Genomic DNA, 19,137 nt, shown 5'->3' with positions numbered 1-19,137 from the left:
TTGGAGGGGCAGTAAATCTGTTGACCCTCCAAATGGCCACTACCATCAGACTTTGTAGGCCTCAGAAGGCTGCCTGGATCATCTCAGTACACTCAATTAGAAGGCTTTGCTGCTATTTTTTTAAATGCCAGCGGTGAGTATGTACTTACTCTAAACCCCCCCCAAAAAGATGGATTCCAAATGTTGGTGAACCAGAGGCATCCAAATGTCCCTGCACCAGACCCTAAACTCTATAGCAACAGAAGCTCACTAGAGGGATACTACCCCTTGCCCATGTATTGCTTCATCTGGATGTTGATTCATATCCCTTAATATTCTTTATAATAAATCGGCATGCCAGTGAGTAAACAGATTCCCAGGGTGCTGTGAGCTGCTCTAGCAAATTAATTGAACTCCAGGAGGGGTTCGTAGAAACCTTTGATTTATAGCCTGTCGGTTAGACGCACAGGTGAGGGCTTGCGATTGGCATTGAAGTAGGGGGCCAGCCTTGGGGGACTGAGGCTTCTTGTGGAATCTGGTGCTGCCTGCGGGTAGCTTGTCAGAGTCAGCTTGAGTTATAGGACTCCTGGCTGGAGTTGGGGCATTGCTCCGTGATGGTCCCTGGAGGTCGAGGTGGGGGGTGTGGCACTGAAAGTTCCAGCCCTGTAGTCACATCAGGGTTGGTGATGAAAAGTGGAGTTGAAATTGAAATCACTCACACACACACACACACACACACGCACACGCACGCATGCACATGCATGCACATTCTTTGTGGCTTGTGCACATCGGTTAATACTGTCATGCTGCTCTGTCCAGAGTTGTGCTTGTTTGTCCCGTTGTTCGCTCATCTTCAAAGTGATTGGAAGGAGATGATTTTGGCAAATGTTTGTTTGGTGGGAGTAGTTCCTTGGTTCTAATGATCTATTTTCAAATGATTTTTCTCAAAGTACCACATTTTCTTTTTCGTCTCTCTTCTTGGTGTTTGACAGGAACTGAGAAAAAGCTTAGAGCTGAGTGTAAATCTGCAACAGAAACAAAAGGCCAGTTCCAGCGACGAGTCTGACTCCATTGAAGAAGATGTCCTCTCGGAGCCCGAGCCCGAGGAGCAGGTGCTGGTGGGCCATCCCAGCGAGGAGCCCCCTATTTCCAGTGGGGACTTGGTGCAGAAGAGGGTTCCCGAGAACCAAGAGACAGGACACCCTCCCCGGGGGCTGGACACCCTCGTGATGCTGGAATTCAACCCCGCTTCAAAAAGTAAGCTCCGCCCCGTGTTTCTTTACCTTCGGTGTCTACATCAGATTGTAGCGCATGACCTTCAGTGGCGCTTTGACCTCAGCTTTGGGTAGAGGGGACTGTCTCACAAACTGGGGAAGTGCTTTGCTCAGGTCTCTGCTGACTGTAAGAGGCAAAGGCTCCCAAAGGCCTCCACATGCCCCCGAGATTCAGCTGGTGAGTGCCCGACACTAGCTGTGGCCTGTCCCAGGGACCGTGGGGAGTCTAGCATGTCACATGCCCACTGGCTTATGCCAGCTGACCTACGCCAGAGGGACCATTTACAGCTGGTGTAACCGAGAAGTCCAAGGCTGTAGCAGGACTCATGTCTCTCCTCCCCTTCTCTGCCTTCCTCTTCCCACCCCATGCCCCTTCCCTTGACTTGCCCTGCGCTCCCTTCCTCCAGCCTCTGCCTGCCTTTGTCTTGGTGTCGTCTCAGGTGGGGTCTTCACACCCAGGAGCAGAGTGGAGCCACTGGCGGGGAGGGAGGAAAGAGCTGGGCGGGAGTTGGGGACCATGATAGTCACTTACGGTGGGAAGCACCAGGCCTCAGAAGGAGAACAGTTGGATGCCAGGCAGGGGCATAGTTTGAGAGTGACTGATGCCAAAGCATACATCGCAAAGCAAGAATGTCACTTTCTTGACATTTTACATTTTTAACAATTAGATTGCTCAGCAGGCCCATACTAGCCAGGGTGGTGTCAGCCCCAGGCAGGGGCTACCCGGGCAGCGGGGTGGCCTCTGCCTCCTGCTGCCACTTGCTTCTGCTCCCTTTCATCCACGGCCCCTGTCCACTTCTCCAGCCCAGCAGGAGACAGACTCCCACCAGCAGGGTCTGTTGTTAGGTCTCTCTAGACCCCTGCATGGGATTGGAGTCCTAAACTGATCCTGAGTATTTACTCAGGAACAATCAGTAGAAACCTGAAAAGTTATGCCTGGTTCTGGACTGTTGACTAAATCATTCGTTCACTGGGTGTACATCATGCCCCAGGCCCTGTGAAGGGACAGGCAGACCCAGTCCTGTCTCCTGTGGCGCTCACATTCTGGCAGAGAAGCTAGACAATCAGCCTGTAAAGAATAATAATTAATACACACATAGTAATAATTGCCAATGTGTATTGAGTCCTTATTAAAGTGCCAATTAACTCTAAACCCCATTACTTATGAGTTCTGTCCCAGTGTAAAAATGTTCACATTTGAAAAAATGTATGTTCTAGAATATTTCACTTATTCACCAAAATGTGGTGCTTGGAACACAGCCACCTCAGCTAACTTGACTCATTGGCCACGTGATGCATGCTTCCAATCCTCAACTAGTTCAGCGCCTGGCAGAGTGGGGGCTCAGTAAACGTTTGTCAAATGAATGAGTGAGCCGATGCCTGAGTAAATGTCCCGCCTCTGCTTGCGCTCAGTGTTTGACATCTAAACAATGGTTTTCCTACAGGTAGTAAAAAGGAAAGGAATTTGTCTGCTAAGCGGAAGGACAATGCTGAGGTCTTCATTCCCAGTAAACCTGAGCCAAATTTGAGTCCCCAGCTACCGGCTGTGTTCTCAGACCAGGAGAAGACATGCTCAAGTAAGTGTTCTGGGGGGCCCTGAGCAGAGTTGGGCCCATCTTGGGCCACTCTCCATGGGATGTGATGATGGAGGAGTCCTGGCTTCCTTACCCTCCTCGCCAAGGCCTGTACTAGCCTTTAGCAAATGTATCATAGTCACATATATAAAATATACACATTAGTGTATGTATAGTCTATGTTAGACTATATGTATATGTTAGGCTATCTATAGACTATCTATATAATAGATATATAAACATGTGGCTGTGGAGTGAGAGGGCTCAGAAGGAATGGGTCTTGCAATTATGGAAGCTGCCCTGACCAACCTGCTGGATGAACTGGCAGACTGGAGAAGGTTGCAGGTGAAGCCTAGAGTCAGCCTGGTGAAGAATTCTGTCATACTCAGCTCAAAGTCAGTCTTTCTGTTCTGTTCAGGCCTTCAACTGATTGGACGAGGCCCACACACATTACAGAGGGCAATCTGCTTTATTTGACCAGTTAAAATGACAGTCTCATCCAAAAACCCCCTCTTAGAAATATCCAGAAAAATATTTGCCCAAATATCCGGGCTCTAGTTAGGTGGACACATAAATTACCCATCAAAGCTACGTTTTGATTCTATAACCAAGATGTGGTTATTCTTAAAAATTTATTTTATTTTTATGTTTACTTTTAAAGTAAGTTGTTCTCTTTATATGGGTAATAATAGGTACCAGTGGTGCTAACTTGTAAATGTACAAGAGTGTAGAGTGAAAGCCAGCCTGGCGCTCTTCTAATGAAATGAGTGGTTATATCCATCGAGTCCTTACTATGAGCCAGACACCCCTCTAAGAACCTATATAAAATATAGGTGCTATATTTTCCTTACAGCACCTATATTATATGCAAATTCTAATAAATGTATACCCATGAGTGACATATGCACATACAACTCACCTTTGAGGCCGGTTCTGTGATTGTCCCACTTCATGATGAGGAAGTAAGGTGACACCACAGCTGGAAGGTGCCAGATGTTGGCCTCCAACACTGGGCCATCCCACTGCCATGACCCGACCCAGCAGACTGCGCACACCACAGGTTGCAGGTGAATCAGCCTGGTTCACATCCTGGCTTGAAAACCGTGCCTGGCGTGACGTCTTGCACACGTCTTGCTTGTGCTGGTTTCTGTGACGCCAAGGACCTCAGAGAGTTCAAGCACATTGGTGTCCCAAGAATTTGGTACCCTGAAGCTCCTCAGGCAAAATCCAGCCCCAGCTAGCCCGCTTTGCCAGACAAACAACGGTCTGAGCCAGGGGCCTGACCCCCCTCCGTATTCTCCACCCAGGTTCACTGGGAAGCAGGAGGGACTGTGACCTGCTGGGAGAGCAGTGGTGGGAACTAGTACCTCCCCCGCAAACAGTCACAACTCGAGATTTAGATCTGCACACTCTGAACAGAGGCCTAAGACCGCTCAGGGCAGATGGGAGGTGGAGGAGGAAAGAACAACAACAGCTACTACTTACTGAGCATTTGCTTTGTGCCTTGTAAATATTGTCCCGGCCTGGATTCCCCAGAAGTAGACTCAGAGATAAAGATTCAAGAACAAGTCATTTATCTAGAAGGTGGTGCCTGGCAGGGACATGCAAGGCAAGGCACCCAAACTGGCTTCATCAGTGAGCAAGTTCCCTGGATGTATGAACCCCACCTGCCGGTGACCTCAGGGGGCAGCGCACTCAGGACCAGCCTCCACATCTCCCCCTCCTCCCCACCATGCCCCTACTCTGGAGGTGCAGCCTGTTCCTGGGGGTGTTGATACTCCAGCACTCTGACTCAGAGGTTCTGGGTGCCAGACTCAGATGCCAGATCTGGCTGCCAGCAGAGACCTGAGACAGAACTTTGGGGGGAGAGTCAGCTGAGAGACAGTGGGCAGGACCGCTTACAAAATCCCAAAAGCCAACTGGGGGTAAAGACGGACTGCTGCAAGACAAGGCATTTTAGCTAGCAAGTGATGAAGAGTGGCTGTGAGTACTTTGAAGGGAGCGAGGATGGGTCACCCCTGAGACTGGAAGGTCCAGAGGCAGTCAGAGGCTGGCAGTGAGCAACCTGGGCATGTACCCTGGGCCTTGGGTAAGGCCAGCAGGAGAGGCAGGGCCTGGGGCTGCAGGTCAGGGCACACTCTACCCCAGTCCAGTCTGGTCCTAGATGGGGTTCCAGGCAAGGCAACAGGTGTTGTCTTCTTTGGCCTCACAAGAAACCTATCTTTTGAGCACCCACTTTGTGCCAGCGCTGGTCTCGGTCCTGGTGACCCAAAGGGCAGTGCATCACCCCTGCTTTCATGGTGTTTATATTTTAATAGGCAGGGATATTTGACAGGTAAATGAACAGATATAAAGATGGGTGGTGACTGGGTGCTGGCTGGGCAGCCAGTTAGAGGAGGTGTCTGAGCTGAGACCTGATTGATGCCCTTTGTGGAGGGGAAAGCCTGGCAGAGGCCCTGCGATAAAAAAAGAGCTGCTCAGTTAGCTCAAGAATGAAAAAGAAGCTGGAGGCTGGAGCACAGCAAGTGAGGGGAGGGCAGCTGAGTGAGGCTGCAGAGGCCGGCCAGGGCAGAGCAGGTAAGAGCAGAAGAGGGACTGTAGCTTTGTGGGAAGAGCTGCCATGATATGGTTTACATTTCATCAGGCTCCTCTGGCTGGTGCACGGAGGATGGCCTGTCCAGAGCCAGGGGGATGTGGGGTGTCCAGGGAGAGGCAATTGCTCAGCATGGAGAGGAAGGTGCCTCATCTCTGCTCGCTACCCCGAGGCTGGATCCCAGAGTCATCGGACTTTGTAGGCATAGGAGTGGTTATGGATTTTTTTGTCCAGAACAACCTGGGACAGAAACCTGAATGGTGGAGAGTGGCCTTGATGGGGCAGGACAGCAAAGACTTGGCAGTGCTGTGGGGCCCCTGGCATGCCAGCTGGCTCTGTGCTTCTAGCCAGAGCCGTTCATGAAGCCCAAGTGCCCAGAGCTGGGGAGCTGTGTCTGGCAAGCCACACATGAGGGTGAGGGGTCTGTGATCTGCATCCTGCCTCCCTGGGTTGCAGCAAACTGGTGGGGGAGTCCAAACTGGTGGGGGAGTTGCCGACATCTCACCTCCATCAAAAGCCAGAATCTAAAGGGCAGAATTGTGACCAAACTGGCTCGTGGGGACCTCTTGGCAAAAGCCAGAGCCTGGGAAGAGGCCAGCATGGTGCCTAGGGGAGGCAAGGATGAGTCAAGGTCATGTCAAGATTACTGCAGCTGATAGGGTTAAAGAGGTGTCACATTTGTAAACAGAAATGGTCGGTAGGGGTGAAGAAGAAGGTGTCATTATGTAAGGCGTCAGAAAAATCTGGTGAATTTTACACCTATCAGCTTGGGTCACTTGGCGAGCTAGGAAGTGAGAGGAGAGCGGAGGGGCCAAGGGACACAGTGAAGCTTGGCCACGTCGGCTCTTGTGCTCCAACACAAAGCGGCAACTGTGGGTGACAATCTCCCCCCTGAGCTGACCCCTCTGACCACAGTGCAATTTGACAAGCCCCCAATTTACACTGCTGGTGTGTCTTCACTCTGTGTAAAAAATAAATTAAAAATTGCTTTGCAGAAAGTTCCTCCAAAAGAAATAGTTAAAAGAAATGAAGCCCAGGGCCTCCCTGGTGGCACCAGGGGGGTAGGGGTGGGGGTTTGAGGCACAGCCTGAGGCTGTCTGCAGCCACTGCAGTACAAGTTCAATTCCCCTGCCAGGGAGCTACCCATGTGGCACAGCGGACCTCTCCTGGCTCACCCGCTGCGCCCCTCAGCAGTGTATTTTGGTCGGTCTGCCTGTTCTGTTCCCCCTCTGTCTCTAGTGGATCCTCTCACCCCCTGCACCTCTGGCCTGTGCCCCAGTACTTGTGTGCATAGATGAGTGAATCTTTAAAAAAATAAAAAGAGAGCAAAATGAAGCCCAAAGTGGTGTGGCATTGGGAAGGGAAACCCTCCAGAGCCCCTGGTGGAGTGGAGTGGCACAATGGTGTCCAACTCCCTTCCCTACCATCCTGCTGGGCTCCCTGAGATCTCCCTCCTGCATGTATTTCCACATCTGAGTCATAACATGAAGAGCCAGCACTTACAGAGCCCTCAACCAGCCCCCAGACTGTGTTTGGTAATCTTGCCTTAATCATCCAGGCACTGCTATCTTCAATACCAGTGTGCAGGGGGAAACCACAGCACAGAGAGGTTAAGGAATCTGTCCAAGGTCACACAGTAAGTGTGGAAGCCAGTATTTGAAAGCCTGGCTGCAAGTCCTCAGCTCTTAACTACTGCATTCCCCAGCTCCTCCTGTGCCGACAAAACTGTTACTTGCTCATTATATCCCGCCTCTACCTAGTCCTAGGCAGTAACATGCCTAAAAATCACAGGTTTGAGCCATTTGTTATATTCTTTCTAATGCTTATTAATATAACTATTATTTTTAAAGTGAAGCCATGTGTCAACTAAAATCCTGAATACTGTATTCATTTCCTAGAGCTGCCACAACAAAGTACCACAGTCTGGGCGGCTTAAATAACAGAAATTTATTGTCTCTGACTTCCACAGGCTCCAAGTCCTAGATCAAGGTGTTGTGTCAGCAGGGTCTTATTCCTTCTGGAGGCACCAAGGAAGATTCTGTCCCCAGCCTCTGTCCCAGTTTCTGGGGGTTCCTGGGCTTGTCACCACCATCAGTTTCTCTAAAGAGGACACTGTCAAGTTTCTGAATCCACAGCTTGAATATGTTTGGAGCTCAGACTTTATCTGTTAAATATATTTGGCTCCTACATAAGCCACATTCAAAGAAAAGAAAGTTGAAAGCCACCACATTGTCAGCACCCTCACTGTGGGGCCACATGTCACACAGGGCTTAAGCTCTAAAGGTTCCCAAAAAGTGCAGGTGATCCAAGCTACCCTCAGAAATCCCTCAGATTGATGGTAAAGTGCAGGTGATCCAAGCTACCCTCAGAAATCCCTCAGATTGATGGTGAAGTGCAGCGTATATGGCTCTCCATGGACTACTCCCAACAGATAGACCACCTCTCAGTAAGTCCCAGAGTCTCTCCTCCAAGGTGGAAGCAATCAGGGCTTTGGGGTCAAACCCCAGATGAAGCAGTGGACTTTTTTTAGAGTCTGGGTTATAGGAAAAAGGTGTGCTTTTAAATACCAACATTATGCTGAGGGCAATGGACAGTCACATCTCCAGGGCACAAGGCACCTGAGTCATCCTGAGAAAACCACAAAATCAATCACAAACCAGCTCACCCTCTTCCAGGCAACCTTGAATGGACTGCTGGACACACTTTATTTATATTTGGGGTGGGCTGTCTTTGGGGGGCATACAAAAACCAGCCTTCTTCTGTCTTCCTGGTGAATCGAACAGTTTATCACCCTGTGTTGCTTGACTCTCTTTTGTTCCTGAAGTCTCTCTTTTTCCCTGAAGTCTACCAGCTTTCTTTGGGTCATTGGTCACGTGGTTCAGGTTTTTTTTAATCCTTCTACTTTCAAACTCACTTCTTCCTTCTATTGAGGTTTGTCTCTGGTAAGCAGCATGTAATTGGTTTTTATTTTTATCCCCTAAGAATCTCTGTGTTTTAATGGGCACATTTCGTCCATTTATGTTTAATGTAATTGCTGATATATTTGAGTTTAAATCTACTATCTTATTGTTTGCTTTTTATTTGTTCTGCCTGTTTTATGTTTTTCTTCCTCTCCTTCCTTATCCTCTTTTGAACTGATTATTTTGTATTCCTTTTTTCCTCTCAATTAGCTTGTTAGTTATACATTCTTTTATTATTCCTTTAGTCATTACCACAGATTGCAACATGCATTCCTGACTTATTAGAATCTACTTTAAATTAACAATTTACCACTTCTTATTCAGCAGAAGGACCTTACAACTCTGTAACTCTACTCCCCTCCCAACTTAAATGCTATTATTGTCACACTTTTTAATTCTCTTTAGATTTTAAACCTCACTAGACATCATTATCATCATCATCATTTTATACAGTCAATAGTAGTTTGAATTTCCTCCACATTGTTAAGCTCGCTGTGCCCTTCACTCCTAGCTATGTCCAGTCACTCTGACTTTCAGACTGTAACCCTGAGTCTGTCGCCAGCTCTGTTCATTTTCCCAGCCTGGCAGCAGTGTTTCTCAGGAGCAGCAGCAGCTCAAGAGGAAAGCTTGCCAGGAGCTTGGTTCACCTCTGGTTTCCTTTTCCTTCCTACCTACTCTATCCCAGTAGTTCTTCACAACCCTCATCACTCTCTGTGCCTTTAAACAGATTTGTTCTTCTCAAACAGATTTCATAATATTTCATCCAGGTTATCTAGTTGTCTTCCACAGAAGCATTGGTTCAGACTAGCTAGTCTGCCATTACCAGAAATGTAACCTATTGCCTGCACTCTTTAAAGAGTTATTTCTCCCTTTGCCCCTTTTTCTTTGGCCAAGCCCATAAAATTGAATTTGTGTCAATTAAATGTGCACATGATGCAGCTCCACAAGAACTTAAGCCTCTCCATCACTGGAATTGTCCCTGGTGCTAATGAAAGGTCTGTATTACTCTGATCTCTACCCATAGCCTTCCTAGAAACTTCCAGAGACCTGTTGTCTTCTTAAGGGTAAAAGAACATTAATCTTTAATGCAGAAAGTTTAGTGTCCAAGTTGTCAGAATGCTCTTGGGAAGTGATATATCTGAACCACTTTGCCCAGGCAAGCAGCCTACCATAGAAATAAAGTAAACACCCCTCAGCATGAGTGAATTAGAGAAGTGCAGTTAGCACTTCTGTCAGGAAAACCTGTCACTGAAAGACCATTCTGCTAAAGCCCAGGGCCTCAGAACATATTATGATTTCTTCATTAAGAATCATTATTAATGATTAATAAGTACCTTTGCTATTCATAGCAAGTGACAGAAATCCAAGCGAAATAAAGGAAAATATCCTTCACAGACCTGGAAGTCCAGGACAGTGGTTTGGCCTCAGACATGGTCGGTTCCAGGTGCTCTGATAATCTCACCAGCTCTGCTTCCCTCTAGCCTAGTGCCTCTCAATTACTTGCAACGCAAATTAGAACACAGATTTTTGGCCCCCTTCTGACTTTCTAATTCAGTTCCTCTAATGGGGAACCTGAGTTATTTTCATTCATTACAAGTTCCCAGGTGATACTGAAGTTACTGGTACAGGGACCAAACCTGGAGAGCCAGGTCTGTAGTGTCAGGCTGGGTCCAGAGATGACTCTGGCGCCTCTAGGGTCCCTTTTACTGGCCTAGCAACCCCATAGGAAATAGACTTCTCCTTTCTGTCAGAGCCCAAGAACCTCTCTCCAGGAATCTGGTCTGCAGTCTCCAGGGAGAGGCACTTCCTCCGTGGCTCACGCTGGGCCAGAAGCAGGGTCAAATCCATCCAAACCACTGAGAAGAATGAGCAAGGGGTGGGTCCTGAAGGAAACCCAGATAATGGGACAGTCACTGTGGCTGGGAAGACAAGAGCTACTGCTGTTCATGTCACATAAAAATGAACCACGCTGGGCATTTTGTTAGAAATTCTTCAGAGGTGAGAGGAAAGGACCATAACTTCCAAGAGGAAAGCTCTCAAAGCGCCGAAGTCCTTTAGTCTTCTGATGGGGGAGGGGAGGGCTGGGCGCCTTCCCTGGAAGTTGTGTGCACTCCCAGACTGAAGTGGCAGTGGCAGGAGGATAAGAGATAAAGGTTGAGACAGCACCTGCCCTTGGGGCGCACCCGAACAAGCTGTACAGATGAGAAGCCATGTCTGTCACCCATCTCGTGTTGCCTAACAGCCCACCCAAATGTAGCGAAACATCGACCTTTTTAATGTTGCTCATGAGTCTTGAGGTGGCCTGGCATCCCCTTGTGTAGTGAGGATGGCACAGATGGGCTGGGTGGCCTTGGACAGCACCACTCAAAGTCATGCAGGGCCGATGGCCCGAGGGGACAGCTCATTATTCAGCTGGGGGTGGTCTCGGGGCAGCAAGAGGAGGAGATGAGCTCCTAAATATAGGCGCTTTGTGGAGACACTGCTCTGTCGTGATTGCTAACGACTGTTGGCCCAGAACCCACCTCTTTTCGGGAGATGCCGCATCACAATGCAAAGTGGCATGGCCAGGGGTGGGAGGAGCTGGGGTGGCTTGTCACAGTCTCCTATGCCAGTGGGAGCATGTAGTGTGAGGAGGCTGAGCCATCTTGAAATGCACGACAGAGGCTTTGGAGTACTCAGGTGTAGACCCTGGTCCCAGGATGCACCTCTTTCCTGCCACCTCGTTGGGTTTTAGGGGTTAAGTGTGGGCAACTCAAGAAGGCTGCAAGCTGCTGTTTAAATCAGCTGTTTCCTTGGACCATTTGCTCTACCAGTGTAGCGTTTCCAGACTGACAGGTGACAACAGAGAGCAGCGGGTGCGCTGTGGAAACTGGAGCTCCTATGCACTGTCGGAAGGGGGCATCGCTTCCTGGCTCCAGCCTAAGCCTGCCCCATGGGACTCCCAGCCCAGGGTGGTGCAAGATTGGATGGTTTTTCAAAAGACACCAGGTATCCCAGTTCTCAGATTTCCTCTTTTTTTGTCCCCCAAGTTCCAATTTTTTTTTTTTTAAAAAGTAGAAGTTACAAACGTCTGCAGGCTGGTTTTGGCCGTGGGCTGCTGATTTACGATCTCTGCAAGAAACCCTTGTTCTGAGACTTAATCTTTGCCGTTTCAGTGGCTTCCCAGGTGACCTCAAAGTCTCCTTGCTTTGTGGAGGGGTAATGCGATCAGGGTTATTCTGCCAAGACTGAATTTGAGCATTTCACGGGGCATCTGGTGGGTGGGAACAAGTCTCCTGGCTGGCGAGCCGACTGCCAGCCCCGTGTCCTCCTGTCTCCTCTGTGACATGTGTCGCATTCATGGTAAATCTCCTGAATTGATACGCTCTTTGTTTCTCTGCAAGAGAGATGAAAGCCAAGTTCTGGTGAAGCAAAGAGAAAGTGAAGTTAACAGAAGAGAGATGGTTTTCAAGCAGAAAAGAGCAGTTTGGGATAAATTAAAATGTGAATTTGGCTTTTGCTGGTGGCACAAATTTATTGTGTGAATAAATCCACCATCGCTAGATCTATGAGGAGAATAAATCCACCCTGGTGGGTATCCAGAGCGGTGCACAAACAGCTCACCCAAGTGAACACTGAGAGCATCAAAAAGAGTTAAAAGGTGGTTACCTCGAGTGTGGTGAAGAAATGCACAGTAAACACGAGCTGGTCAGCAGAAATGTAATTCAGGGGAACACTGTGCACAGACATTTCTGGGAAGCCACGGGTGGCAAAAGCTTTCTTAGCAGAGCTGCGGAGTTGACCTTCACTCAGAGAAAGGGTGATTTAATTTTTAAAAGCATCATCTTAGCATAATCTGACTCAAAGGGCACAGGCAGCACCCAGTGATTATGTAGCCTGAGGAGGCTCACCTCCCAAGTGAAAGAGCCATGGGGCAGGAGGGTTTGCACAGACAGCACTTGGGCCCCACTGGAAGAAAATGCCCTCCTGAATATCTTTATCCAGAAAAAGATGAGCACCAGGCTTCCTGGGCCAAGGTCAGAGCCACCTGGCCCCAAGCACTGAGCTCCCTTGGCGGGAACAAGAGACAACTAAGGGAGTTCATGGGTTTCAGGTTCTGCTTGTCCTGGTGCTGCCCAAGCCTACCCTCAGCAGGTGCTAGTGAATTACCCCCCATCTTGGCCTTTTATTTATAGAGTCACCTCGAGGATCTGAAGGGGGTCTGAATTTTTCAGCTCTGGTTTACTGCAGATGGTGGAGGAAATGATTTGCTTTACTGAAATTGATAGAGTTTAGAGTTGAAATCACTTTCCATCCATTCTTTTGACAGAAATCATAATGCCAGGTGCCAGGGGTATAACAGTAAACAAGGTGGGCATGGTGTCCTGAAGTAGCACAGGACCTGTAAGGAGAGACCTTGCTGCCCTTACCGCCACACTCCAGTCCCTCTTGCAAGCAGTTCCTCCCTGTGCCAGCTCCACCCACCTCAGGGCCTTAGCACCTGCTGCTCCCTTGGCCAGAAACAGCTCCCCATATGGGTGTCCACAAGGCTCACCTGCAGGCCTTGCTCAGATGTCACCTTCCTTGACCATGTGTCTCATATAGAGTACCCCCCCTCCCCAACCATCCATTGCCCCTCTAGCCTTTACCCTGGTTTGCTTTGCTTCCTGGCACTCACCACCTGCCTAGTCTGTGCCTATCTTTGCTCCACGTGAGGTATGTCCCACCCACCTCTGTGCTCCTGTACCCAATCAACACTGTCATGAAGCTCAGACACCCACCTCACTGCGGCTCGAGGACCTTCACCCTGGCGCTCCAGGGTCTCCCTACTGGCCCAGGGGCGCAGGGCCACATCCTTTAGCTTCCTTTGCTTCTCTTCTCCTGTCCTCCCTGTGATTTCAGGGACTCTACTGTGGCCCTCTTGCCCCCTTTAGCCCCCTCGAGTTTCCCTAACAGTAAGAATCGTACTCCCATCCGCTTGTTGAACAGCATCTTCTGAGCCTCCCTTCCTCTGCCAGTGTTTGCTGGGCCTTCTCATCCCTCCAGCTGCAGAGGCGGCCAAGTCACTGATTAGAAAGGCAAATAAGGAAGGCGAAAGCTGCCTTGACAGGGCAAGCAAAGCCCCATGCCATTTCCAGCAGCTCCTTACTTTTCTGTGCCTGGGAGCAGCATCGGTGCAGCAGCGAGAGACAGCCCAGTGAAGTCAGAAAAGGACCCTTGCTGCTGATGGCTGGGCTGAACTTCCCACCTTCACCTCTGGGGAAGTGAACTTGCCAGGGCCTGCAAGACCAGCCCTTGGACTCTGGGCCTTCACAGCGTTTCTTTTCCTTTTTAAAAAAATTAATTTATTTATACAAGCACTGGGTACAGTCAGAAGCACGGGAAGGTGAGAGAATTCACCAGAGCCAGAGCGGGGAGCAGAGCAGGCAGAGGGACCGAAGTACACTGCTGAGGGGAGCAGCGGGCGGCAGGAGAGGTCTGCGCGCCATGTGGGACCCTCGCCTGGTGCCTGGGGATCGAACCGGCGCTGCAGAGGCCGCGGGCAGCTTCTCAACCCAGCGCTCAACCGCTGCGCCACTGGGGAGGCCCCCACAGCATTTCTTAAAAACCAGAATATGTCATGAGCAAATAAAATTCAGACTATTTCACATCAATATCAGATCCTTGCTTGTCTCGGAGCCCAGTCTGGGGTGGCAGGTGGTGCCTGGGGCTGGTCCTTAGCTCCTTCTTCAGTGGGACTCAGTCCCCCACATTCAGTCTCACTCACGTGGAGGCCCTGCCCCTGGCCCCAGGGACATTCACAAGCACAGCTCCTCTCCTGGGTGCCTGCTGTAAATGGGTGTTCCCTCATTTCAGCCCCTGGCCTCTGTTAAAACTCACAGCCTCTGTCCACCCGGTCCTGACTGTACAGTCCAAGGGAGCTTCCTTGCATTTCCTTGCCTCCTGCCAGGGCAGTTCTTAGTGTGGCTGCTGCAGCTCTCGCACAGACGTCACATTCTCACAGGAATGCAGCAGCAGGAGAGGCAGGCGCTGCCACCAGATAGGCAGAGAGAGAACCCATGCGTTCCAGCCAGTCTGTGGCTTGGTCTTTGCGTTGCTGGTAAACGACGTGCTTTGCTCCTGTGTCAGCGTCGCATCTCAGCTCAGGCATCTCTCCCTTACTCTAGACTCGAGTGTAGGTGCCAATTCGCAACTCTGCTCAGAGGCTGACATCACCCCCTGACCCGACCTGTGTCACAGAGCCCTGGGGCACTGCCCTTCCCAACCTGCTCTCCCCACAACCCTCTCAGCTCAACTGACAGCACCTCCACTGTCCACTTCCTCAGGCCCAAACCTAGGCCTCATTCTTAGCTCTTCTCCTTCTTTTGCCCCACATCCGCTGTCAGGAAGGCCTCTTGGCGCGCTTGTCACAGGGATGCGGCGTCTGACGGGCCCTGCCTCCCACCTGCATGACTGCCACGCCCCTGACCTCCCTTCTGTCTGTTCTCCACTCAGCACCTGGGGCAGTCCCCATCTCATGTGGACTTCCGAGGCTCTGAACGACCTGCCCCCCACCCCCCCACCTCCTCTCCAGCTGTGACCATGCTCACTCTGCCCCAGCCTGGCCCTCGGCTGCCCAAATGGACTCCCCGCACCCCCACATTGCCAGGGCCATGATTCCCTGCACTCTGAGTGCCCACCCCACATGCCCTGGCTCCTGCTCTTCCTTTTCTACATCACTCCCTGCTGTCCAGCACCCGATACTTGCTGCTATTTCTCTCGCTTCTCGTCTGTCTCCACGAGGGCAGGGGTCTTGATCTAGCTGATCACTGCTGTGTCCCCAGTGCCGAGACAGCCTGGGACACTCACTAAATATTTTCAGAGGGGATGAAACTTTATAGGTAAAAACCTCTGTCAACATCCCAGCAGAAACATTTTGAGCAGTTTTTTTTTTTTTTAATATGGAAAGAACCCAAGCATAAGTAATTGAGAGGGTGTTAGTGACCCCCATTTGTCCATTACCTGGCCTTGACCATAGTCACTTCATGACCAATTTCACTTCATCCACACCCCCACCCTCTCCCCAGATAATTGGGAAGCCAATTCAGGTCACCGTATCATTTAATCTGTCCGTATGCTTTACTTTGTACAGCTGCGTAGTACTGGGTGGATATATCATCATTTATTCAACCAGTCTTGTTGGGTGCTTTTGCATGTCACTTTATAGTTTATAAAATTAAGTTTCCATTCATTGCCCAGAATCAACTGCAATGTTGCAGTGCTTATTTTCCTAGGAGCACAGAAGCCAGGGGCCTCTTTCAAGCATCTCCTTCCTTTTCTGTCCCCAGAAACAGCTCGGCAGCACCTCTTAAATTGAGGTGTCATCTCTTTGCACTTCTTGTTACCCCAAGAAAAAAGAAAACTGAATAAACTAAAAGTACTCCAGAACACCCATCTTTCCTTCATGATATTCTATATTATGCCTTAGGGATACTTTGTTAGAGGGTGAAATTGTTTTTATGACTTTTAATTAGATACAATTTCAAGTTTAAATACATGCATCTTGTCACTCGAGATTAAGTTGCAGACATTATACCCTTTACCCCAAATATTGCATTGTGTCTTTCCTGAGATTGAGGGTGTTTCTTTCACATTATTACCACAGTGCACTTACGCTATAAATTTCAACATATTTAGCATTAATACAATACTATTATCTATGCCACCCTCACTTGCTATAAAGTGTGCTCTACAGCGATGCTTGCCCACCCAGAGCCAGTCCCAAGATCACCGCTGCATTCAGTTGCTCTGTCTACCCAGCCTCCTTTAATCTGGAAGGCTTCCCTGGCTTGCTTTGTCTTGAATGACCTTGACATTTTTGGAAAGTGCAGACCAGTTGTTTTATAGAATGTAGCTCCATTTGGGTCTAATTGATTTTGAACTGCACTTGGAGAATGCAATCTAAACGAGCACCCCCTATTTTCTGCCCCCAGGACCTGGCAGCCGAAGAGAGAGACCCCTGTCAGCAACCCGAAAACCCATGCTAGAGACTGAGGACCGAGAAGAAGACGCCACGGCAGTGCTCCAAGCCATCCGGGTGGAGAACGAAGCGCTGCAGAGGGTGATGCTCAGCAGAAAGGCTGAGCCCCCTGCCAGCTCACTGCCAGCACAGGTGTGTTCACAGCAGAGGGACAGGACTGAGGGGGTTCGGGCTACTCAGGGACCAGGCCATGTCTGAGCAGCATGGTAAGGAGAGACAGGCCTTGTGGCGTCCTTGACTCAGACCAACCTGCCTGTCCACTGCTTCACGCAGTCGCTCATCAACCTGCCCGCGTTCCCATTCTTCCAGAAAGCCTAAGTGGGACATTGGATTTGCTTCTAGGCTGGGCTTTCCCTGCAAGCCCTGGATACTTTAGGTGGGTCAGAGAAAGTATGGGGTAACCAACAAGCTCTAGCTTCTCTGGAAAGATCTCATTCCCCAGCTCATAAGCCCCTTGGCCCTCCGCAGTCCTCACCACTCCCTACTGCCTGGCCCCTCATCAGTGTTACCTGTTCAGGAAGCCTCTGAGGCCTTCCAGGTATTTGGGTTTGTGCTGCTGCCTTTGACTTGGAGCAACAGACAAAAGAATAAAAGACAGTGTGGAGTAGGGGCCTTTGGGGAGCTAGAACCCTAGGACGAAGGTCAGTGTCCACGTCCCTTCTCAAGAGCATGCTCCCTGAACCACCTTATTGAAACCCTTTGTCTCAGCTCCTCCTTGGTGCTCATAGCAACCCTGAAACAAGCTGGACTGGTTTCATCACCCCATTTACAGAGGTGGTCTCTGGCACAGAGCAACAATGTGGCCTGCTCAGGTCATGTCTTGGGAAGTGAAGGGGGCAGCTCCTCCCCATCCGCTGCGCCCAGCTTCTGTGGTGGGCTGCCCCTGGGGGCTTTCATCGAGCAAGCCTGTTGTCTGATTTCCTGGAGCTCTGTCCTTTGCCCATGACATTGGTGTCTCAAGATGCCCCCTGCCCCTCTGAACCCTCATCTGTTGGTGGGTAGGAGATGGCTTTGTTCTGACCTCAGGTCATGTGATTACATCATTCCAGGACGCAGAGGAGCTCCCAGCCAAGCCGTGGAGCAGTCTGCCCAAGGAGAAGGGAGAGGCCCCTGAGGTCAGTGAAGGCCCAAGGGGATCAACCAAGCCCATTTCCACAGCACCCAGAGATCTCCAGAGGGCTCTCCCCACACAGTCCCTGGTCCCAGCAGGCCCCCCTGTGCTCCCTACTGGGGAGACACTGGCTAGAATGACTTGCCCAAGGTTACAGAGGAAGCCAGGACTCACTGAGGCCTGCTGACTCTAATTCCTTGTCATGGAATTAGACTGTCTCTGTTCCCTGACAACACAGAGATGGATCTTAGCAGACTGAATAAGTGATGATATCTCTATCTGCCCGGATCAGCGAAGACTGCCCCAACAAATACAGACACAAGGCCAATAAAAGCCCCAGGAGTGTCTTTGCTAGGCGGTGCCAGGTCCATGCTCAGGGCATGGGGTCTAGAGCCGAGCAGCCCCTGGGCACATGGAGCTCTCAGACAAGCAAAGCCATAAACAAACAAGGTGGCTTCAGAGAGAGAACAGTGAAAGCTGCCATTGGGCCAGAGTATGCCTCCAACTGGTAGAGGAGGCCCCTCAGAGGGTATCCTATTTGAGCTGGTACCTGCTTGTTAAGGAATCAGCTGGCAACAGAGAACAGCATTCCAGGTAGAAGGAACAGGGTGAAGCTCAGAGATGGGAATAAGCCCAGCTTGAAACCTGACTGATGGGGAGCCACAGGGAGGGGAGAGCTGGGGTGCAGTGAGGGGAGGGCAAGAGGGGAAGGGAGGAGCCGGCCCCCATGGACCAGTAGTGGGCCGGGCGGCACCCCAGGGCACTGTAATGATTTTCTTTTTGTATTGCTCCTATGGTTCTATTACTCCCAATCCTCTTATAAACTGTTGCCCACCAATATTTCTAAGAGACCTGCGAAATTGCCCACCCGCTGACCCCTGACTGAGCTTCCCATGACTAAAATCATTTGCAGATCGAGAGCAGGGCCCTTTTCTGTTTAGGTGATAAGTGAAAGGAAGGGGGAAAGGCTGAGCGGGTTCAAGGGGCCCAGTGCCATTTCTGGAATTCTCCACAGAGTCCTGTTATTTTGTAGCAAACAGAACAGGGGTTCAGTTGAGATGGGAGGGATTATGAGGAAGGAAAATCTTTCAATAGCCGCCTTAGGCAATTGCTTTCCTTGGGCCTCCTAGACCATGAGAAACTGAGGTCCCTGGCTTTTTGCAAAGACTGGGTGAGAGGTTCTAGAGCTGATCAGCCCCCGGGCAGGCAGGCCACTCACATCCCTCCTCCCTGAAGGTCTGAGAAGTATGTCCCTTTGGCCATATCTCTGCTGGGTCTGGGTAACCAGGGGTGTCACCTCGGGCATCCGTGTAACAAGCGTTCTCATCCTCAGCAGCTTCCTGTCACCACGTTGACCAGCACGCAGGAGCCGGCCAGGGCAGCAGGGGGCGCCAGAGCGGTCAGCGAGGCCATTGACAGAATCAGCCTTTTGGGAAGCAGGTACTTGGCCTGGCAGCCGCAATACAGAAACCAGAAACCTAGGTCCATGCAGCCATGAGGGTTGTGTTAAAGGAAGGTTGGCTTTGCTCTTCCCAGGTTACTCCAGGCCACTTTAAACTGCTCCCTTAACCTGGGCCCTCCCTGCCTTCCCTCCAGCCCTAAAGGACAAAATTGACTTGATTTCTTTCAGGCAAATGTCTCTTTGCT

General features: G+C 50.2%; 1 protein-coding gene across 1 annotated transcript in view; it reads left to right on the top strand.

Annotated features, from left to right (window-relative positions):
• Nucleotides 1-19,137, top strand: part of KATNIP (katanin interacting protein) — a gene marked incomplete at its 3' end in the record, with an annotated part of 115,876 nt that overhangs the window by 34,305 nt on the left and 62,434 nt on the right. The window contains exons 5-9 of the mRNA XM_084249146.1: nt 972-1,236; nt 2,699-2,830; nt 16,333-16,511; nt 17,429-17,494; nt 18,824-18,930. Coding sequence (XP_084105272.1) covers nt 972-1,236; nt 2,699-2,830; nt 16,333-16,511; nt 17,429-17,494; nt 18,824-18,930 — 749 coding nt within the window. The remainder of the gene's footprint in view (nt 1-971; nt 1,237-2,698; nt 2,831-16,332; nt 16,512-17,428; nt 17,495-18,823; nt 18,931-19,137) is intronic.

This window comes from Talpa europaea (genome assembly GCF_964194135.1).
Source record: "Talpa europaea genome assembly, chromosome: 12".
In the NCBI taxonomy this organism is placed as follows: domain Eukaryota; kingdom Metazoa; phylum Chordata; class Mammalia; order Eulipotyphla; family Talpidae; genus Talpa; species Talpa europaea.
This window is presented reverse-complemented; position numbering and strand designations above follow the sequence as displayed.